A 23,906-nucleotide genomic window follows, 5' to 3' on the forward strand; every position below is an offset into this window, starting at 1 on the left:
GTACGCCAATACCTTAAATGAAGAAATAGCTTTCCAAGATCTATAGAGATACTCGCAGGAACACCTGAGCCCAAAGTTGAACATCTGAGACAAAAAATTGGCCAAAAAAAGAGGCATGGCTATGTGGGTTTGCTGGGGCCATTTCACACACTGTGACTGCCTCCATCTCTCTGGTGGGAATGCGTTTACCAGGCTCCTCCCAGGGCTGCCTACCTGCTTTCTGGCGAGCAGCCTGCTGCGTATGCGCCAGGGCCGTCTGCAGCTCCGACTTCTCAGACACTAGGATCCCGATGGTCTGAATGTGGACCTGCAAAGAGAGCGCAGAATCCCCGAATGAAGGATGGGGAAAAGCCTATTGTTTGGAGTCTGTCACAGCTACTGCCAGAAAGTCTCCTGAGCAGCAAGTGCCCTTTCCCATAAAAAGATGGTCCAAGAAAGAGAACCAGCGTCTGCTGGAATAATAATAATAACACTAACAATAATAACAACCCTTTATTTATATTCCACCCTATTTCCCCTGGGGGACTCAGGGTGGATTCCAACAAACAGAAAGGCAAACCTTCAATGCCTCAATAGATAAGCAGGACTAGATAAGCAGGAGGGCCCCATGCCTACCTGCAATTGTTCTCGCAATGCTGCTTGCTCCTTTGAAAACTTCTGCTCAAACCCCTTCTTTTCCTGCGAAGACACAAAACACATATGCATCAACATGAAAAGCATGCTATGCTTACAACTTCCCTCAGATATCGCCAATATTCAGCCCATATACTGTATTATCACCGGAGATGTTGTGTGCTCTACACACATTCCTTGCTGCTCCTTAATAATACTCATAACGATGTGGCGAGAGGGGTATAAACTCATATTGCCTACTTGCTTGTTTTTGTAGTTTATACCCTCTCGCCACAATTCTGCTGATGAGAAGACTAAAGCGGTTTTCTCACTGTGTCGTTTCTGGAGGAGGAGGAGGGAAATTGGGTCCACACTCTCGTTACATCTAGGATAGACTACTGCAACACACTCTACATGGGGTTGCCTTTGAAGACTGCTCGGAAGCTTCAAATAGTCTAACAAGAGGCAGCCAGGTTAATAACTGGGGCGGCATACAGGGAGCATACCACTCCCATGTTACGCCAGCTCCACTGGCTGCCAGTTTGCTACCGGGCACAATTCAAAGTGATGGCTTTGGCATATAAAGCTCTAAACGGCCCTGGCCCAAATTACCTGTCCGAATGCATTTCTCCCTATGAACCATCGTGGAGATTAAGATCCTCCGGGGAGGCCTTGCTTTCTGTCCCGCCATTGTCACAGGCGCAATTGGTGGAGACGAGAGACAGGGCCTTCTCGGTGATTGCTCCCCGACTATGGAACTCTCTTCCTGGTGAGATCAGGTCGGCTCCCTCCCTCCTGTCCTTTAGAAGGATGGTAAAAACTTGACTGTGGGAACAAGCTTTTGGGACAGGGCAATGAAGCAGCAGTGGGAAAGATGACAGGGCCAATTGGATTTGATGCGGATGGCTAGGACGGTTTTAAATGGTGTTTTTTAATATTTTTTAATGTTTATGTATTGTATGCAATTTGTGTCCCAGCATTGAATGCCGTGTATATGCTGTGCTCTGCCCTGAGTCCCCTTTGGGGTGAGAAGGGCGGAATAGAAATGCTTTAAATAAATAAAATAAATAAATAAACTTTCCAAGAAAAAATGGAGGCGGCTTCTTCTGCCAGGACCGCAGATCCCCCTGCTTCAGGTATTTTGTGGATTTAACTTGTCCATCTCCAGAACCAAAAATATTGGCTCTCTAAATCAGGGGTCCTCAAACTAAGGCCCAGGGGCCAGATACGGTCCTCCAAAGTTATTTACCCGGCCCTCGCTCAGGGTCAACCTAAGTCTGAAACGACTTGAAAGCACACAACTACAACAACAACAACCCTATCTCATCAGCCAAAAGCCAAAAGCTTTCCTTCACTGTATTTTAAGTTTATAAAGATTTGAAATAGTATATAACTGCTAAAACAGGGGTCCTCAAACTAAGGCCCGGGGGTCAGATACGGCCCTCCAAGGTAATTTACCTGACCCTCGCTCAGGGTCTGAAACAACTTGAAAGCACACAACGACAACAACAACCCTATCTCATCTGCCAAAAGCAGGCCCACACTTCCCATTGAAATACGAATAAGTTTATATTTATTAAAATTGTTCTTCATTTTAATTATTGCATTGTTTTTAAGTGTTTTTTTGCACCACAAATAAGATATGTGCACTGTGCATAGAAATTCATTCATGTTTTTTTCAAATTGTACTCCGGCCCTCCAACAGTTTGAGAGACTGTGACCTGGCCCTTTGTTTAAAAAGGTTGTACTAAAATAATGTATAAATATTAAAATAAATATAGCACCCCTACATTGCGGTTTTTCACATTGTGGGAGGTCCTGGAACGTAACCCCCGTAATAAGTGAGGGAACACTGTAGATATATAGCGTCCCTACGTGGATTTTCACTTGGCCTTTGTAAGCCGCATCGAGTCCTTCGGGAGATTTTGCGGGGTATAAATAACGTTAATAATAATAATAACAATAATAATTATTATTAATTATTGCAGGTGGTCGTGGAACATAACACCCACGGTAAATGAGGAAACACTGTACATGGCATGGAGAATGAAGCTATGCAAGAAATTGGAACAATCCATTTTCCAAATGGTCACAAGAATGTCTACTTCTGTAATGCTTTCTCCTCGTGGGGGGATAAGTCAGTTCAATGTCCCTCCTTCTCACTGCTTCCCCTCCTCCTGTTTTTGCGCCTGACTCTAGAGCAGAGCATATTACCTTCTCCAGCTGATTCATAGCTTCTTGGTTCTGCTGTTTCTGCAGAAGTTACAAAAAAGGTTACGTCAGAATGACCTACGTGGCCCGTTTTTCCCAACTGGTCAGCATACTTTGGCTAGACTAATACAAAGAGGATTAAAAGGCCTTTCAACATTTGCAGCATTTTGTTAGGGTCAACACACCCTGGAGCCCTGACAGAAATGCTAGCGGCAGTCTATTTATATGGAGGATACTGGCACACTTCACAACAGACATGAAGCAACGGTTAACAGCATTTCTCACCATTATGGCAAAAGCTGCCATCTAAGCTTTCCAAGGATTGTTTATTCCAATGTATGAGATAATTCTGGAATTACATCACAAATTGCATCATGTTTTTTTGAAACGTTTTGCAAGCAGTTCCACACCATTCTGTCTGAAATATGAACACAAGCAAGAGCTGAAGTCTTGACGCAAGTGGTTTTCAGGGCACATTCCTCTTTATGGGAGCAGACCATGCAGGCCTTTCTAGAATGGATCATTTTTGGACTAGCCACACAGGGAAGCTCATCCCAAAATCAGCACTGGATTCTGGCTGCCAATTCTGTTAAAGAAATGCTTCTCAACCTGTGGATCCTCAGATCCTCATCATACAAGGAGCATACCGCCCCCCTGTTGTGTCAGCTCCAATTCCGAGCACAATTCAAGGTGCTGGTCTTGACCTATAAAACCTATACGGCTCCGGTTCTCAATCTCCTCCTCACAACTATATCTAAGGAAAGGAGGCAGGAGGAACTCAGGAGCTTCACTGTCTTGCATTGAAAGGCCTTGGTTTCCTGTTATGCCAGAATTAGGCCTTAGAAACCAGCTGAAAGACCTGGCAGTGCTGACTTGTAAACACAATGACAAACTAATTGGCTTTGCACATCCTACTACTTTCTGTTCATTTCCATTCATCTTTATAACAAACTACACGTCCCCTGCCACGTGTTACTGTGGCCCAGTCTGTGTATATGTTTTGTGTGTGTATATATGTGTGTGTGTATGTGTGTTTGTGTATATATATATGCAGCTTTGCACATTCATTGTAATGTATTTTTTGGTTTTTGGCTTTTTAAGTCTCTTCTGCTGTGCTTTTCGTGTTTTTATGAGTGATGGTCACTTGTTAGGAAATTTGCCCCAATTCTTTCGTTGGAGGGGTTCAGAATGCTCTTTGATTGCAGATGAACTATAAATCCCAGTAACTACAACTCCCAAATGTCAAGGTCTATTTCCCCCAAACACCATCTGTGTTCATATTTGAGCATACTGAGTATTCATGCCAAGTTGGGTCCAGATCCATCATTGTTTGAGTCCACAGTGCTCTCTGGATGTAGGTGAACTACAACTCCCAAACTCAAGGTCAATGCCCCCCAAACCCTTCAAGTGTTTTATGTTGGTCAGGGGAGTCAATTCCATCATTGATGGAATTTAGAATGCTCTCTTTTTCGCCCATGTTCCAGCATTATTTTCAATTTTAATCTTACATTTGGCCTTCCCATAGTTTTTAATTGTGTGTTGTCTTATTGTTTAATGTTTCGTTATTTTATTGTCCATGTTTTAATTGCTTGTATTGTTGTTGTTATTGCTTGTGTTGTTGTATTTGGGCTCGGCCTCATGTAAGCCGCACCGAGTCCCTTGGGAGATGGTAGCGGGGTACAAATAAAGTTTATTATTATTATTATTACTATATTATTATTATTATTATTATTATTATTATTATTATTATAAATCCCAGCAACTACAACTCCCAAATGACAAATTAATTTTTTTGTGTGTGATGGTCACTCCTTGGGTTAGTAGGTGTCTTGTGGCCAAATTTGACAGCAATTCGTCAAGTGGTTTTTGAGTTATGTTAATTCCACAAATGAACATTACATTTTTATTTATATCGATGTAAGTTCCTCAAGAACTTCTCTCCCGTCATGGAACTTGAGTTCTCTTTTTCAAACACAGCCCTTGATATTCCCACCTTACATTGGTTAAAGTCACAGAGCAAAAACTGTTTGTGGGCAATGCCCAAACGCAAGGCATTCCTGGAATCCACTAAAATGCTACCACAGGAAAAACTGGGAGACAAAGGAAAGAACAATGCAGTAAAGAACTCAGAGAAGCCATGCAGCAAGGCGGGGAGGATGAAATGGAGGAGGAAGCAGTCTGAGCAATGCAGGGTCTTTCCTGGCAGGGAGAAGAGGGCTTCTACATTCCTAGTTCTACTGAAAGGGCAGCCAAATAAGTAAGTAGCAGAAGCGGCTCATGCAAGCAAAAGACTAACCAGCTCCTTCACAGTGCCACAAGGGTTGGAAAGATCGCCACACACTCTCCCTAGTCTGTGTAGCCCCAAACTCTGCTGGAACAGATGCCATAATTCAATCTTGTTCATGAGGGGAACGTTCTGAAGCAGTGCATTATGGAAATATATTATATTATATTTATTTATGACATTTCTATGCCGCCCTTCTCACCCCGAAGGGGACTCAGAGCGGCTTACAAGATGCATACAATATATACAATTATTAGCACAGTACAATATCAATATTACATATTACTATATTGTACTATACCATTATATTATAATATTATTAGTAATATTACATGTAATATAAATATATAATTATATTATTATTAGTATTATATTGCATTATATTATATTATTATAAATAACTTATTACATTACATGTAATATAAATATATAATTGTAATATCATATTATTAGTAGCGGTATTATATTGCATTACATTATAATACTTTAAATAATTTAATATTATAATATAATTTAATATTATAAATATTAAACACGCATCAAGGACCATGAAAAGCACTGCAGACTACTTCAGCCATAGCAGAGCACTTGATGAACCAATCTGGGCACAGCATATTATTTGAGGACACAGAAATGCTGGACCACTCCGACAACCACCATGTCAGACTACACAGAGAAGCCACTGAAATCCACAAGAAGCACGTGGATAATTTCAACAGAAAAGAGGAAACCATGAAAACAAACAAAATTTGGCTACTAGTATTTAAAAAACATTAGAATCAGGACATTAAATAAAGAGGAACATTAAAAAAGCAGGGGAATTACAGACAAGAAAAAAAAACAGGGCCAGCTAATCACCTCCCAACAAAAGATTCCCCCAGACAGGAAGCAGCCAGACCCTGAAGCTGCAAGGCCATTCAATGCTAATCAAGGTAGCCAATTGCAACACTTGCCTCAAACATTACTCCACAGGGTGAGGCAGCATAACTTCCTTTTTTAAAATGAGCGCCATTCAGTTGGTTGAAGACGTAGCGGAGCACTAGAGGTCTCGTTCGAGAGGCAGGAGTATAAAGTTTTGTCCTGACACAGTTCAGTCGCCATCATGCGTTGGAACAGTGAGGAGCATGCTTCTGACGCTGAGGCCTACTTTTCGAGGGGATTTGGAGTGGCCAATCCACTCTCCAGATTTGGTCCCTTGTGATTTTTTTCTATGGGGGTTTTTGAAATCCTGTGTCTATGTGAACCGTCCAAGGACCCGACATGATTTGAAGACCAACATCCAGGAAGAAATTGCCAACATAACGCCTGCTATGCTGGCAAGAGTCATGACAAACGCCGGAAATCAGTTTACTCAGTGTATGGACAATGGGGGACGTCACCAACCTAATTTGATCTTCAAAACAACGTAAAACCAAACTTTAGGTATGCGCCTACATTATAAAGAATAAATAAAAAATTCTGATACAATGGGTTTTATTAATTTTTGAAAAAAAAGGAAGTTATGCTGCCTCACCCCGCATAAACCCCACTTGCCTAGTTTCCAACAGACTTCACAACCTCTGAGGATGCCTGCCGTAGATGTGGGTGAAACGTCAGGAGAGAATGCTTCTAGAACATAGCCAGACAGCTCGGAAAACTCACAGTAAGCCAGTGATTCCAGCCATGGAAGCCTTCGACCACACAAATTCCAGACAAGAAACAATCAGGGCCAGTTAACACCTCCCAACAAAGGATTCCCCCAGGCAGAAACAAGCCAGGGTTTGAAGGCCATTCAATGCTAACGAAGGTGGCCAATTGCAACATTCACGCTTGCTTCAAACACTACTCCACAGATATATAAACTCCACTTGCCTAGTTTCCAACAGACCTCACAATCTCTGAGCCATAGATGTAGGTAAAACGTCAGGAGACAATGGTCATACAGCCTGGAAAACTCACAGCAACCCAGTGATTCCAGCCATGAAAGCCTTCGACAGTACATCTAAAATAACTGCAAAAAACACAAACCAGAAGTCCCTTTTCTCTCAAACACTCTCTTCACTATGTAAACAGATAAGGTAGACAGGCCTAAACTTGCTCAAGAGGTCCCACACTGAGAATCATAGAGTTTACTTAGAATCATAGAGTTGGAAGAGACCACATGGTCCATCTAGTCCAACTTCCTTCTGCCAATGCAGGAAGAGCACATTCAAAGAACCCCCGACAGATGGCCATCCAGCCTGTTTCAAAGCCTCCACTACACTCTGAGGCAGAGAGTTCCACTGTTGAACAGCTACTGTGTGCTACTGGACTACTAGCCCACGTTCATGCAAACGACCCCCATTCCTTTCCTGTGGCACCGAGAAAGAGCCTTGCAGGCACCTGGAAAGCACAGAGAAGCAGCAAGACAAGGCCAAACAGGTCGGTTCTAGGGGTTTCTTACCAATTCCTCTACTTTTGAACTGAGTTGTTTGTTTGTTAGATTGCTGGAGTCTAGAGCTACTGCCAGCTCCTGGTAACGTGTCTGATGGGCACATGCAGACAAGGGGAGGAGGGGGGAAGAGAGTAGAAGAGGGGAAGAAAAAGGCAAATCATTAAAAAGGGAGGAGAAAATGATTGACGTCACAGCTGAGCGCCTTTGTGCCACTCCATCCCCACCTCCCACTCGAACCCACTTGGGCTTGAATCCAACTGCTAGTCTCAACTAGAGTTTGTAACCATTTGGTAGTTAGTGATCCAGGGGATCGGCTCTAGGGAGGAGGAGCAGGTGAATTCAGACCAAACTGATTCTCCTTCAAAGACAAATCTGCATTTTGATAAAACTCAAGATATGCCCCAAACCCAATCTGGACGTAACCTTGAGAGCATTCACAAGAAAACACACACACACAAAAACCCAATAACATACATTTGTGGTTTTACAGCATGCAGGCAGTTGTACTCAAAGCCCGTTCTCACTGCTTAAATGCACAACGGAGACCTAAATCAGTTGCTCAGTGACAAAGAGCCCATAGCTGTGGACCTACCGCCATTTCTTTCATATCTGTGCAAGATGTGGCATTTTCCCCATTCATGTAGGCCGCTGGCTGCAAAATAGAGATGCCTGCCATTATAATATGCAACTGACGAAAACCAGTAAATCCCTTTGGCTCATGTAAGTGCCACGTAAAATGATATTCCCTTGGCAGCTATAGGAGGAGGCTCCAATAGGACAGGGAAGGATACACTTCAGACTTATGTAACAGAACTTCCTGTGTTGAGCCTGGGTCACTTGAGATGCACTCTTACTTGGCAGGCTCTCCCCCTGCCAACATACAGGGTTTATATATATATATATATATATATATATATATCAGTGTTTCTCAACCTTCCTAATGCTGCGACCCCTTAATACAGTTCCTAATGTTGTGGTGACCCCCAACCATAAAATTATTTTTGTTGCTACTTCATAACTGTCATTTTGCTACTGATATGAATCATAATGTTACTGTGTTTATACTTTTTTTTCTATGTAATTTTGATGACGTTGCTTGTTGTTTATGTTCTGGTTTTATTTTGCTGTAACATGTTGGCCCCATGTAAGCCGCTCCGAATCCCCATTGGGGAGGTGGTGGCGGGTATAAATAAAGATTATTATTATTATTACTATTATAATGTAAATATCTGCGCTGGAAATTTAGCCCAATTCTATCGTTAGTGGAGTTCAGAAATAATAATAAATAATAATAAACTTTATTTATACCCCGCCACCATCTCCCCAATGGGGACTCGGAGCGGTTTACATGGGGCCAAGCCCGGACAACATGTTACAACAAAATAAAACCAGAGCATAAACAATAAACAACATAATCAAATTACATCAAGAAAAAAGGAAAAAAATTATAAACACAGTCATAAAATAACATTCCAATAAACACAATCACAATAGGCGGGCCGCATGTACAGGATAAAAACGATTCTAAGACTCTTATAATGAGATAAAAATAGGAGCAAGTTATCGGCAGGGAACTAGTAAAAACATACATAGTTGTGAAGCTAGGTGAACTACAAATCCCAACAACTAAAACTCCCAAATGTCAAGGTGGATTTTCCCCAAACACGACCAGTGTTCACATTTGGGCATATTGAGTATTTGTGCCAAGTTTGGTCTAGATCCATCATCGTTTGAGTCCACAGTGCTCTTTAGATGTAGGTGAACTACAACTTTAAAACTCAAGGTCAATGACCACCAAACCCTTAGAATAATAGAATCATAGAGTTGGAAGAGACCTCATGGGCCATCCAGTCCAACCCCTTTCTGCCAAGAAGCAGGAATATTGCATTCAAATCATCCCTGACAGATGGCCATCCAGCCTCTGTTTAAAAGCTTCCAAAGAAGGAGCCTCCACTATGCTCCAGGGCAGAGAGTTCCACTGCTGAACGGCTCTCCAGTATTTTCTGTTGGTTGTGGGACTTCTGTGTGCTAAGTTTGGTTCCATTCCATCATGGGTGGATTCAGAATGCTCTTTAATTGTAGGTGAACTATAAATCCCAGCAACTACAACTCCCAAATGACAAAATCAACCCCCCCCCCAACCCCACCAGTATTCAAATGTGGGTGTGTTGGGTATTTGTGCCAAATTTGGTCCAGTGAATAAAAAGACATCCTGGCTATCAAATATTTACATTATGATTCATAAATCAGTAGTAAAATAACAGTTATGAAGTAGCAATGAAAATAATGTGATGATTGGGGGGTCACCACAACATGAGGAACTGTATTAAGGGATCGCAGCATTAGAAAAATTGAGAAACACTGCTTTAGAAGAACATTCACAGCAAACATCAAGTATTGCCAAGAAGCTGAAAGAAAACATCCCACTCATAGAAGAATTCCCACTGATCACACGACACATCCAAGCCACTCATTTCTGATTTTCATATGAAAATATCTTATTGTCTGGCTATAAAAACTTCTGCAGCTACTGAAAATTCCTGAGCCGGCTACTTAACTCTCACTTGGGTATAAAAGTAACAATTACCTGGTTGACCATGCCATTAAGCTGCTCAGAGAGCTGGCGGAGGCTCTCGGTTAATGAGGGGGACCTAGAAAAGGAACAAGGCAGGTTCCTTTAATAAAAGGCACTAGTAAGACCAGTATGTGCAAAAGAAAAAAAGACACAGCATTACAGAAATACAAATGTAGACCTAAAGTTACTTACCGGCTTTCTTCAAATGTGTTTTTATGTTCCAAGTCACTGAGCTGTGGAATAAAATACATGCGTAACTGTACAAATAATGAGAAGCACATAAATGAGTGCATGCATAAGTTTGGAAGCATACATACATATACATACATACATACAGGTTGAGTATACTTTATCTGAAATGCTCGGGACCAGAAGTGTTTTGGCTTTCAGATTTTGGAATACAGTGTTCCCTCGCTACCTCGTGGTTCACTTTTAGCAGACTCGCTGTTTTGCAGTTTTCAATAAATATTAATTTAAAACATATATCGCTGCATTTTCGGTTTTTGACGCTCTCCGAGGCGCTTTCTGTCCTCAGTCCTCCCTCCCTCTAGCCTTGAAGGACCTTTCCTTCCTTTCCTTCACTTTATTTTAAGTTTATAAAGACTTAAAATAGTGCATAACTACTAAAATATAAATAATAAAATAAATATAGAGTCCCTACATCGCTGTTGTAGTAGAGCCTGTTGGCAACGATACAACTGGTAGTACAAGGGGTAAAAGAGGGAAAAGGTGTGCTCAAGAGTTAGATGAGGAGCAACAGAGGAAGAGGATCCGGGAGATACTTATGTCACCCACTGATGAAGGTTTCTTTGAGGGGTTTTCTGAAAGTGAGATGAGTGAAAAGGAGGAGGGAGATACAGCAAGGGGAACTAAGAGGTTTACTTGGGAGCAGGAGTCGGATGAGGAGCGTCAAAGGAAGAAGTTGCAGGAGATACTTACTGTTCCCACGGAAGAGGAGGATTTCATGGGTTTTTCTGGAGATTATGGGTCTGAGAGTGAAGGGAGTGGGGATGAAACACTGGATTGGACCATGATACAAGAAGTTCGGGATGTTTGTATTCAACCAACGTCTAGTGACACATTTTTGGGGTTTTCTGGTGGTGGGGATTGGCAATCGGGTGATACTGTGGGATCTTGGGGAGACCTAAATCTTGACAAGAGGTGGAAGAGTTGGAGGGATGGGCGTTGGCGCTCAGCTGTGGAAGCTAAGCCAGCTGAGAGTGATGAGGACGGGGTGGAGGGCAACTCATCATCCAGTGATGAGCTGTAAGATAAAAGTAGGCACCAAAATGCTAGGACTTTGTAGAAGGCAAAGTGTTGGTTTCGTGCCTTAAGTTTTGTCGCTGCCACTCTTGTGTTGGGCTTGGGTCCTGGAACTGCAGGTTGCTGTTCATCTTTGTGTGACTTCTCGGCTTGGATTCTCATAACTGCGGATTTCCCCTCTCCTTGATTTCGGACTGCTTTTTGACGACGACGCTGCCTTGTGGACTTTGGAACCTCACTACTTTGGACTTGGATTTATTTGGCTTTGGACTTCATCTGGACTATGGTTCTTCTTCACTGCTTCTTGTTTGAGTATTTTCCATGTACTGTGTGATTTTGGCGCGTTTTGGAAATACTCCTGTATAATCTGGGTTTTTTGCCAGGATAATCCAGATTATAGTTTAAGTTCATTTTTCAAGATGGAAATTGCTGCAATCTTTGAGTTAATTGAAGTAATTGTGTCTGAGTCCTTCTGTTTGCTTTCATAAACTGTTTCTTTTGGGCATACTACTGAGTCTGGCTCTTTAAGGCTTCTGGGTTCCAACATCGCAGTTTTTCAAATGGAACGCAACTCCAGCGATAAGTGAGGAAACACTGTACTTGCATTTGCATAGTGGGTAAATAATGGGATATCTTGGAAATGGGGCTTAGGTCTAGACACAAAACTTGTTTATGTTTGATATACACTTTATAAACATAGCCTGAAGGTAATGTTATGCACAATATTTTAAATCATGTACATGAAACAAAATACAATGTACCTTCAGAAAGCAAAGGTGTCACTATCACAGGCACCATGCGTACCATTTTGGAGTATTTTGGATGCTTAATCTGTATAAACTCCAAAACAGAGTGGGCGGATTCTGCCCTTTCATAACAGAAGCTCACACAAACCTCGCCTCTATCAAGAGCTAACCAAGTGGCCACTCCAAATTCTCTACTAAAACTCGTATTAAGGAGCTAGTTTTATTAAGAACAGTTATGTTCCTTGCTACACACCATCTTTCCAGTATTTAGCCAACCAAACAACATATTATCGAAGACTTTCATGGCTGGAATCAGTCGGTTCTTGTAAGTTTTTCGGGCTATACAGCCATGTTCTAGAATCATTCTCTCCTGACGTTTCACCTGCATCTATGGCAAGCATCCTCAGAGGTTGTGACCTCACAACCTCTGAGGATGCTTGCCATAGATGTAGGCAAAACGTCAGGAGAGAATGCTTCTAGAACATGGCCGTATAGCCCAAAAACCCTACAAGAACCCAACCAAACAACAGATTGTCAAGTTGTGTGGAATTGGATTCGATGGAGAACAAGGCACACATATTTACTTCTTTTCAGGTCATGCCTTTCCCAAGTAGATCTGGAACTGGATAAACTGGGCACGAGGAGACCTCAGTGCTAGGGCTGGCCCCAGGTAATTTTCAGCTAAGCAGGGGCATCGCAAGAGCGCCCCTTAATTTAATGCAATTCATCCTTGCTGCTTGGGAATGGGCTCTTCTGGGAGCTGTAAATACTACAAATAACTGTTTTCCACCAGATTCAGAATTGTAGGACTGCCATCCGATTTCGAGCAGGGAATGCATGCGCGCACACACACACACATATTGGGATCTAAACCAGCAGATATTTGTGTCTCTGAAGGCTTTCACTTTAGGGCATTGGTCTGGAGCCAGGGAGGAAAATGGCCACACTGATCATTTCATGCAGTTTCGAAATGGTTTTGCTGTGTGTGCAGATGGAAAACCAGCTTGAAGCTGGGATGGGGTTTACACAAGCAGCAGAGAACTGATGCTCACAAAGGACTTGCTTTTGTGTAAATTTTGTTGCCTAGCTTTGAAGTCCATATAACGCTCAGTGTGAATTGAGGGCCCTTCTACCACACTGCCATATCAAATACCAATGGTCTGCTTTGAACTGGCAGTCTAGACTCGCATATCAGGTTCAAATGAGATAATGCGGGTTATCTGATTCATGTGGCAGTGTAGAAGGGACCTGGGAGACCTGGGACCTCAGCGACACTACCATATAAAATCCAGATTTATCTGCTTTGAACTGGATTATGTCTACACTGTCACAAATTCCAGCTCAAAGCAAATTGTTTGGATTTTATATGACAGTATAGATGGGGAAATGTAAGGTAAAAGGAAGAGGGGCCGACTAAGGGCAAGATGGATGGGTGGCATCCTTGAAGTGACTGGACTGACCTTGAAGGAGCTGGGGGTGGCGACGGCCGACAGGGAGCTCTGGCGTGGGCTGGTCCATGAGGTCACAAAGAGTCAGAGACGACTGAACGAATGAACAACATAGATGGGGACTGAGGGCCTTCCACACAGCCATATAACCCAGAATATCAAGGCAGATAATACACGATATCTGCTTTGAACTGGATTATATGTGTCTACACTGTCACAAATTCCAGCTCAAAGCATTTTTTTTATTTTATATGGCAGTATATAGATAGTATTTTAAAATTGGAAACCTGAATGTCAGCGTCTGCTCCAGTATTGACACCTCTATCTTAAAACCAGCAAACTTCTTCTCTCCGTGTGCCTGCAGCGCTCACCACTCTCAGTGCTCACAGGCGCAGTATTTCCAGGGCTAGCGTGCGCATGCGACCCTTGAATTTCGGCTGCCTTGCACACTGCACCTGGCGCGCCCCTGGGACTGCAGCGCCCTACGCAAAAGCTTAACTGGCGTATTGCTTGAGCCACCCCTGCTCAGTGCACAAGACGGAGAAATGTACATTTCCCCTCCTTGCCTGCATGAGATGTTTTTAATCCTTATGTGAACCTTTTTTTGCTTCACACAATACAGTGGGGGAAACCTCTGTAGGATATCAAAGCATTCACAAACCTGTGACAGCTGCATGCTTCCAGGATCTGGGGAGGCAGAGCTAGGCAAACTGTTGCTGTTAGATAACATGGGGACATCGGCAGCCAGCTGGTCAGCATTATGGACGGCAACTTCCCCATCACAGTATGCCTGTCACAAAACACACCACAAGGATTACAAGCACCGTGCAGGTGTGGGGAACACAGAGGAGTGCAGACGTAAAAAAAAACACACACAAATAATTCTGGAAGCATTTGTCAAAGTTAGAAGCAATTCAACAGCACATGCTCTCTGCAGTTATCAAAACACAACTGGACCCTATAATATTTCACTTGTCATTAAGAATTAACTGCAGGAATTTATGTTGAAGCCTGAGCTGCTACAAAGTTATGGGGAAATATCTGGCACTTGTACTGCCTCTTTATGTTTACACATTGCTGGAAAGACTGAATGGCTGAGTTTGACTGCCAAACGCTTCCTCCCAAAATGCTCCCCATGGTTTCTAGGACACTGAAATCCAAGGGTGGCAGTTAGATCCAGATCAAATATAAATAGGAGCATTATCCTAATTAAAATGGTACCCACTAACTAAAGGCCTGGATTTTACTTAGAGATTAACTAACCAAATATAGTTGCATTTAGAGAGGCTATGCAACTCACAGCGAAAGTTTTAAGGGTGTGAGGAAGTGGGAAAAAGCAAGGACATTGCAGCATGGGAATGTTCTTTTCTCCTTCTCTCCAAGCTTATTGTGCCCCTCGTGCATGCCATTACATTCATTCAGGATTAGTTCATAGAGAATGGTAGTCACATTAAAGTGTTCCTAGAATGGCTGGCACTCCCCTTCTGCATCTCAGCATTGACTCTATTTTTCTCATTTCAGAAACCAAATTTGCTCCTGGGGCACTCAGTCCCATTAACCAGTAAGCAAACAAACACAAGACTGCATTATGCCAATAGTACAAATTTATGGGCCCCTGGTGGTGCAGCGGTTTAAACCACTGAGCTGCTGAACTTGCTGACCAAAAGGTTGGAGGTTCAAATCCAGGGAGCAGAGTGAGCTCCTGCTGTTAGGCCCAGCTCCTGCCAACCTAGCAATTTGAAAACATGCAAGTGAGCAGATAAATAAGTAGCATTCCAGCGGGAAGGTAATGGCACTCCTCACAATCATGCCAATGGCCACATGACCTTGGAGATGTCTATGGACAACACCGGCTCTTCATATTAGAAATGGACGCAAGCACCAACCCCCAGAGTCGGACATGACTAGACTTAATGTCAAGTGAAATCTTTACATTTGACAAAGTTTATATAACTCATATATCTTGTCGTAGATTCCATTCTTTTCCATGTTTATTTGGTGAATTAAATCAAATAAGTCAGAATAGGCACATTGAAATGAAACTTGAATTTTTAAAATCTGAAAACAAGGCCAAATCAGGCAAATTTTACTTAAATATTGACTCCCCACTCAACCATTAATTCACTGTGTCTACCCCAGCTGTACTACCAACAGAGTTCAGGTGCAACATTTTGTTTTCCTTTTAAAATCATAATTCAAAAACAATTATGATACATGGAATATTGTATTGTTGAAGGCTTTTATGGCCAGAATCACTGTGTTCTTGTAGGTTGCACCTGCATCTATGGCAAGCATCCTCCGAGGTAGTGAGGTCTGTTGGAACTAGGAAAATTGGGTTTATAAATCTGTGGAATGACAAGGGTAGGACAAAGAACTCTTGTCTGTTGGAGCTAGGTGTGAATGTTTCAACTGACCACCTTGATTAGCATTTGATGGCCTGGCAGTTTTTTGGTGTGGCTTGTTAGTGCCTGGGGGAATCTTTTGTTGAGAGGTGATTAGCTGTCCCTGATTGTTTCCTCTCTGTTGTTTTGCTGTTGTAATTTTTGAGTTTTTTAATACTGGTAGCCAGATTTTGTTCATTTTCATGGTTTCCTCCTTTCTGTTGAAATTGTCCACATGCTTACGGATTTCAATGGCATAGATGCAGGCGAAACGTCAGGAGAGAATGCCTCTAGAACATGGCCATATAGCCCGAAAAAAAACCTACAACAATTTTCTTCCCATGTTTTGATACATGATACATGATATTTCATATTTATTCTCAAAATTTGCAGAAGCAGAAGTGACTAAGGGCCCTTCCAGACAGGCCTTATATCCCTGGATCTGATCCCAGGTTTTCAGTTTATCCCAGATTATCTGGCAGTGCAGACTCATATAAAAGCAGAAAACTTGGGATAAGATCCTGGGATATAGGGCCTGTCTGGAAGGGTCCTAACTCAAGTCAACTGGTTTTTATTTCATGTTTGGTCAAGCAGCCCATGTGCTACAGAAATGGACCAAAAATGGAAGATTATTTTCCCTAATTCAGATGTTTGCCAACAGCCCCTGGTAACACAAGCAATCAAAAAGCCAGGTTCTTGTGGGTTTGTTTCGGGCTATAGGGCCATGTTCTAGAGGCATTTCTCCTGACGTTTCGCCTGCATCTATGGCAAGCATCCTCAGAGGTAGTTAGGTCTGTTGGAATTAGGACAATGGGTTTATATATCTGTGGAATGGCTGGGGTGTGGCAAAGAGCTCTTATCTGCTGGAGCTAGGTGTGAATGTTTCAACTGACCACCTTCATTAGCATTTGAAGGCCTGGCTGAGCCTGGGAAAACCAGGCACATCTTAACACCTCTCAACAAAAGATTTTCCCAGGCTCAGCCAGGCCTTCAAATGCTAATGAAGGTGGTCAGTTGAAACATTCACACCTAGCTCCAGCAGAGAAGAGCTCTTTGCCACACCCCAGCCATTCCACAGATATATAAACCCATTGTCCTAATTCCAACAGACCTCACTACCTCTGAGGATGCTTGCCATAGATGCAGGCGAAACGTCAGTAGAAATGCCTCTAGAACATGGCCCTATAGCCCGAAAAAACCCACAAGAACCTAGTGATTCCAGCCATGAAAGCCTTCGACAATAAATCAAAAAGCCACTTCCTGCCTTGGGATATTTATATATTCCTCAGATTTGAGCCCATGTGCACGTTTCATCACCTGTCAAAATAGAAGTTGGCATGGACAGGCAGTGCAACTCATCTACAACCAGGCCAACAGTTTGATCAGAGAATGAGCAAGAACATGCTCTTCTGAGTGAAACTCATCAAAATAAAACAGTAACAAGAGAGAAAAGAAGATCCTAAGCAGAGAAGCCAAGACCTGTCTGTGAGCTTTGGTGAACAATGCCATTTATATGTTCACTCACCACGATCAATGCAAAAAAAGACAACATTGGGGCAGCTTTCCCAGCCAATCCCTCCAGACATGCCTGACATATTTGCAAAGCAGCTGCTCAAAGCAAGGCCCCTCTTCCCAATTGTAATTTGAACCAAGTGAAGGGAAGTGCTCACAAGTGCTATGGTGGGAGGGGGGAGCAAGTCCAAAATAGCTCCGTGTTAATGGTGGCAACAACAACATTCACACAGCTGACAGAAAATATCCCAAAGAGATGTGTATTCCACCCACTCCCAGAGAAAGACCCTACATGTTGAAAACCAGATCAGAAGCATGCAGTACAGAGAGCAAGCCAGCGGGACAGATTCTGAATGCTGCCTCACCTTTCTCTTGTCCAATGGAGGTATGGCTACCCCATTGGAGCGGTTAAGGTCTGACACCAGCACCTTCAGAATGTTCTGAATCTAAAGGAAGTGAAAGAAAAAGGGGAAAGAGAAACAGCTGAGAAAAGGGACAGAATGAACACATTGATCAGCGTGTTCCTGACGGCAAAGGATCAAGAAAGAATCAACAAGGCTGAGAACCTAGAAAGACCCAAGGTGGAAGCAAACCCTATTGAAATCTAGAAAACTCATTTATGCCTCATCTCTTTAGGATCAGAGTGCACCTCAAAGGGGAATTCCAAAACATCCATATTAAATGTTCCCTGACTAAACCTGGAGAATCAAATCTGCTGAACTAACTACCTGATTGTATCGGCCTGCCAATATTAGAAAGAGAAACACGCAACTCTGTTAATTTCATACAATATCAAAAGTACCTTTAAGCAAAAAGATAAATATTTTGGAGCATGTAATATAGTAAACAAGCCACTCACGTTTTCAGGAGACTCTCTGCCATCATTCGTTGGCGTCTCTGGTCTACTCCCTTCTTTACCTTTACGTTTCTTCTTGGCTCCTGGTGTTAACCCAGGGCTATTCTTTTGTTGATATTCCTTCAGCTGAGAACAGGAAGGGAAAACAACAACCCTAAAGTCCAACAAATTAAGCACTTATGAGACTTTCCATTTAACAATATCTAGAGCAGTGGTTCTCAACCTGGGGATCGGGACCCCTGGGGGGGTCATGAGGGGGTGTTAGCCAAAGACTATCAGAAAACACAATATTTTATGTTGGTCATGGGGGTTCTGTGTGGAAAGTTTGGGCCCATTCTATCGTTGGTGAGGTTCAGAATACTCTTTGACTGTAGGTGAACTTTTTTTTTTGTCGTGTCAGGAGCAACTTGAGAAACCGCAAGTCGCTTCTGGTGTGAGAGAATTGGCCGTCTGCAAGGGCATTTCCCAGGGAATGCCCAGATGATTTGATGTTTTTATCATCCTTGTGGGAGGCTTCTCTCATGTCCCCACATGAGGAGCTGGAGCTGATAGAGGGAGCTCATCCGCCTCGCCCCGGATTTGAATCAGCGACCTGACGGTCTTCAGTCCTGCCGGCACAGGGTTTTAACCCACTGCGCTACCGGGACTCCTATAAATCCCAGCAACTATAACTATAAGTGTAGTTGATCGGTAAACTGTAAATCCCAGCAACTACAACTCCCAAATGTCAAGTTCTATTTCCCCCAAACACCACTAGTGTTCACATTTGGGCATATTGAGTATTCGTGCCAAGTTTGGCCCAGATCCATTATTGTTTGAGTCCACAGTGATCTCTGGATGCAGGTGAACTACAACTCCCAAACTCAAGGCCAATACCCACCAAACCCTTCCAGTATTTTGTATTAGTCATGGGAGTTCCGTGTGCCAAGTTTTATTAAATTTGATTGTTGGTGGAGTTCAGAATGCTCTTTGATTGTAGGTGAACTATAAATCCCAGCAACTACAACTCCCAATTGACAAAATCAATCCCCCGCCCAACCACACTAGTATTCAAATTTGGATGTATTTGTGCCAAATGTGGTCCAGTGAATGGAAATACATCCTGCTTATCAGATATTTACATTACAATTCACAACAGTAGCAAAATTGGAGTTATGAAGCAACAACGAAAATAATGTTCTAGTTGGGGGTCACCACAACTTGAGGATCTGTATTAAGGGGTCATGGCATTAGGAAGGTTGAGAAACACTGATCTAGAGAACAGCATGCATTTTCCATCCCTGCCTTTCAATCTCTTCCATTTAACAGCAGTCCTCTTTCTCCTCCCTGAAAAATATGTGAGATCATTTTTGGTGTAGACTTTTGAAGAAGGAAGTAGTGAGCCTCCATAAAGCAGTGAGCTTTCAAAAGCCAAACAAAGAGTTACAGCAACCATCCACCTGTCTTATCTTGACCCAACATAAGATAAAGATTCTGGCATCTTGAAATGGGAGGTCGAAAAGGTTCCCTACTAGCTTCGAGTAGAAGGAAGGCAACACTGAAGGCTATGAGGCATGGCGAGCCTTTGCCTTCTGGCTGCCCGAGGCAAATGTCATGGTCAATTGAGCACCATGGATGGCACAAATCAAAGACAAAGAAGTTACTCCTGCGTGATGTACTAATAGCCAGGCATGAGCCAGAACATTTCTCTATCCAAATTTTTGCCATTTCAATGACAAATGTATAAACGTTGGCTGGGGTCATAGAGTTGCAATAATAAATTTTATTTATATACTGCTCTATCTTCCCAAAGGGACAACATAAACATCCAATTACTCAACTGTCAAAAAGAAAACCATACAGACAATTTATATCAAGACAAGCACATTAAACAATATAAAACAACCTACTTTAACTTAATAAACAAAATAACAATAAAATAAAAAATACTGTATATACTCAAGTATAAGCCTAGTTTTTCAGCTCTTTTTTAGGCTGAAAAGTCCCGCTCGGCTTATACTCGAATCAAGGTTATTTATTATTTTACTCTGTTGTTATTATTATTATTATTATTAGTAGTAGTAATGCATTTATAATTTTACTCTATTAGTATTATTACATTTATTATTTTACTTTATTATTGTTGTTACATTTATTATTTACATTTATCTTATTACTATATTCCCATTATTTTAATCAATAGTAATAATAATAATGTAATATTTTTGTTAATAAATTATTACATTTATTATCTTATTCTATTTATTATTATTGCAAGGATACATAAGCACATTTACATTGAAGAAGATGGAAATAATGGTTTTGTCAGAGTTGGGCAGATATCTTAAATTACAGTTTTATTTTTTTTAAATAAATCTTTATTAAATTTTCAAATATTAAGATATGCATTACAGTTTTATATAAATATTCAAAAACATTGGACCTACTGATACCTGATATTGGTATCTATTTTCATTTTGAAATTGGCCAGTACCTGCTGCATTTCTCATCCTCAGCTTATACTTGAGTCAATACATTTTCCCAGTTTTTTGGGGTAAAATTAGATACCTCAGCTTATATTGGGGTCGGCTTATACTTGAGTATATACAGTAAATTATGAAATAAATAAAATAAATAAAAATGTCCTCTTGCAAATGAACCCAAGAGGGCATTGTACCATCGTGTAACTTTTGAGGAAGCACTGACACAATTAGTATGCAAGCACATAGCAATCTTAGAAGCATCAGCACTGCTATCCAATGGGCAGAAAAATAGCACATGTCAGACATTGATATATACTTTAATACAGATATGAACTAAAACTAAATGACAAGTGAAGGACAACAGCTACAGTCCACACACTCTTTACAGAATAGAGGGTGAGTATACAGGGGTGGGTATGTGGAGTAATTCTAATAGCAAGTTTAAAGGAGAACGTTATCATCTAAGCAGTTGCTGAATGATATGCCAGCATTTATCATGTTCATTCAATGAATCTACTCTAGGTGGAACTAGAAAATAGATTTAGGCCTAGGTGTGCTGTCTACTAAAAAAAAGGTAAAGGTTTCCCCTGGCATTAAGTCCAGTTGTGTCCGGCTCTGGGACTCTGGTGCTCATCTCCATTTCTAAGCCGAAGAGCCGGTGCTGTCCGTAGACACCTCCAAGGTCATGTGGCCACTGGCATGACTGCATGGAGTGCCAATCTTAACATACTTTTATGTCTCTTCTTCTCTTAAAAAATGAGCTTAATTATGTCTCTGTCCAATCAAGTGTTACAGCCTTGTATTTTAATATATCTTGCAGTTACAACATGACTGCTTTAAAAAAGAGTTTCTGAAAAACCACTTCCTGAAATTGTTGGAATATCCAAGCATTCGAAGGATGTGTCGCATGTTCTTCTCCCAACTGAATCTACAAGAGGAACTTCTATTATGCTTTCAAGGAATGTACTTATAAAGCTGTATTAAACTAACATGTTGATGGAGCCTAATTTTTTTTTTCCGTGTCACAAGTGACTTGAGAAACCGCAAGTCGCTTCTGGTGTGAGAGGATTCGCTGTCTGCAAGGACGTTGCCCAGAGGACGCCCGGATGATTTGATGTTTTTATCATCCTTGTGGGAGGCTTCTCTCATGTCTCTGCATGGGGAGCTGGGGCTGATAGAGGGAGCTCATCCACACTCTCCCCAGATTCGAACCTCCAACCTGTCAGTCTTCAGTCCTGCCAGCACAAGAGTTTAACCCATTGTGCCACTGGGGGCTCCTGGAGTCTAAGATAAGGAGTGAAAGACCCACAAACAAACATATACTAAACTGTAGTATCTTTCTTTTAAGGCAGGGGTCAGGAACCTTCGGCCCTCCAGGTGTGGTGGACTTCAACTCCCACAATTCCTTGGGCCAAGGTAAGCCTTTGGGGCGAATGCCGAGCCTCAAGGAATTGTGGGAGTTGAAGTCCACCACACCTGGAGGGCCGAAGGTTCCCCATGCCTGTTTTAAGGTAATCCAGGAGTGTATCTGAATAAGAGTTTAGAGCACACACAGTATATGGGAAAGTTCTGCATAACTGGTGGAAGCATCTCAAATATTTATTTCAATGCAGAACAGGCTTGTTTCTCAGCTGTTTCAGAAATGTTGACCAATGGATTGGAAGAGATCCCACCTAAAAATTAGGAAGAACTTCCTGGTGACAAGATCTGTTTGATTGTGGGAAACATTGCCTTGAAGAGAAGTGGGTCCTCCCACTTTGGAGATGTTTAAACAGGGATTTATAAACAGCAATGCTTGGGATTACTGCATGGCAGGTAAGTTGGACTGGAGTACTTTGGGATCCCTTCCAAGTTTCCAAATTTTTAAAACGAGTGGATTGTCTTTAAAATGCATTCTGATTAAACCTCTATGGAGAGAAGAGCCCCTTCTGACAATTGAGATATATGTCTCTAAATTTTGGATACTCCTATTGGATGAGAAGAAGCTGAAGATTAATTCAGACAAGACAGAGGTCCTCCAGGTCAGTCGCACGTCTGACCGGGGTATAGGGTGGCAACCTATGCTTGACAGGGTTGCACTCCCCCTGAAGACACAGGTCCGCAGCTTGCACCAGCTGCGACTATACCTCGTGAAGTCTGATCTGACCACAGTGGTCCACGCCTTAGTTACCTCTAGATTGGACTATTGCATTGCACTCTATATGGGGCGCCCTCGAAGACGGCCCAGAAACGTCAATTGGTCCAACATTCAGCAGCCAGACTGCTAACTGGGGCAAATTACAGGGAGCGGTCTACCTCCCTGTTTGAACTCCACTGGTTGTCATTCATCTTCCAGTCCTAATTCAAGGTGCAGGTTATCACCTACAAAGCCCTGAACGGTTTGGGACTCGTCTACCTTCATGACCACAGCTCCTTCCATAAACCTCCTCTGGGGAGGCTCTCCTTTCACTGCCACTTTTATGTCAAGTACAACTGGTGGAGACGAGAGAGAGACCCTTCTCTGCTGTGGCCCCTCAGTTTTGAAACTCGCTACCTAGTAAGATTAGGCAAGCCCCTACCCTGGCAGCTTTTAAGAAAGACCTAAAAACTTGGCTCTTCTGATATGCCTTTGGCAAGTGAACATATATTCCATATTTTGTCTGTTCCAACTACAGTTCCATCTTCATGATGCACTTTCCCCTGCCCTTAATGAAGGTCTAACCCAGGGGTCCTCAAACTAAGGCCCGGGGGCCGAATACGGCCCTCCAAGGTCATGTACCTGGCCCTCAAGTCTGAAATTCCTTGAAAACATACAACAACAACAACAACAACAACAATCCTATCTCATAAGCCAAAAGCAGGTCCACACTTCTCATTGAAATACTAATAAGTTTATATTTGTAAAAATTGTTTTCATTTTAATTTTTGCATTGTTTTAAAGGGTTTTTTTTGCACTACAAATAAGATATGTTCAGTGCACATAGGAATTCATTCATTTTTTTCAAATTATAATCTGGTTCTCCAAAAGTTTGAGGGACTGTGACCTGGCCCTCTGTTTAAAAAGTTTGAGGACCCCTGGTCTAACCCCATAGTTCATTCTTTTTGAGCTCTTCCCTCAGAAAGACATTCTCCCATCACTTATCTCATCCAGGGTTTTATCAATT

General features: G+C 42.1%; 1 protein-coding gene across 6 annotated transcripts in view; it reads right to left on the bottom strand.

Annotated features, from left to right (window-relative positions):
- GOLGA2 (golgin A2) overlaps positions 1–23,906 on the bottom strand; it is a 54,880-nt gene that overhangs the window by 28,765 nt on the left and 2,209 nt on the right. The window contains exons 2-12 of one of the 6 annotated variants that reach the window (XM_067471957.1): positions 18,305–18,427; positions 17,811–17,891; positions 14,214–14,342; positions 10,288–10,328; positions 10,108–10,171; positions 8,113–8,172; positions 7,530–7,610; positions 5,120–5,191; positions 2,827–2,865; positions 616–678; positions 214–307 (exon numbers count right to left, since the gene is read on the bottom strand). In XM_067471957.1, the coding sequence (XP_067328058.1) occupies positions 214–307; positions 616–678; positions 2,827–2,865; positions 5,120–5,191; positions 7,530–7,610; positions 8,113–8,172; positions 10,108–10,171; positions 10,288–10,328; positions 14,214–14,342; positions 17,811–17,891; positions 18,305–18,427 (847 nt within the window). The remainder of the gene's footprint in view (positions 1–213; positions 308–615; positions 679–2,826; positions 2,866–5,119; positions 5,192–7,529; positions 7,611–8,112; positions 8,173–10,107; positions 10,172–10,287; positions 10,329–14,213; positions 14,343–17,810; positions 17,892–18,304; positions 18,428–23,906) is intronic. The other 5 variants (XM_067471958.1, XM_067471960.1, XM_060757168.2 and 2 more) reach the window with 5 other exon arrangements.

The sequence above is a fragment of the Anolis sagrei genome, chromosome 11 (assembly GCF_037176765.1).
Source record: "Anolis sagrei isolate rAnoSag1 chromosome 11, rAnoSag1.mat, whole genome shotgun sequence".
Taxonomy (NCBI): domain Eukaryota; kingdom Metazoa; phylum Chordata; class Lepidosauria; order Squamata; family Dactyloidae; genus Anolis; species Anolis sagrei.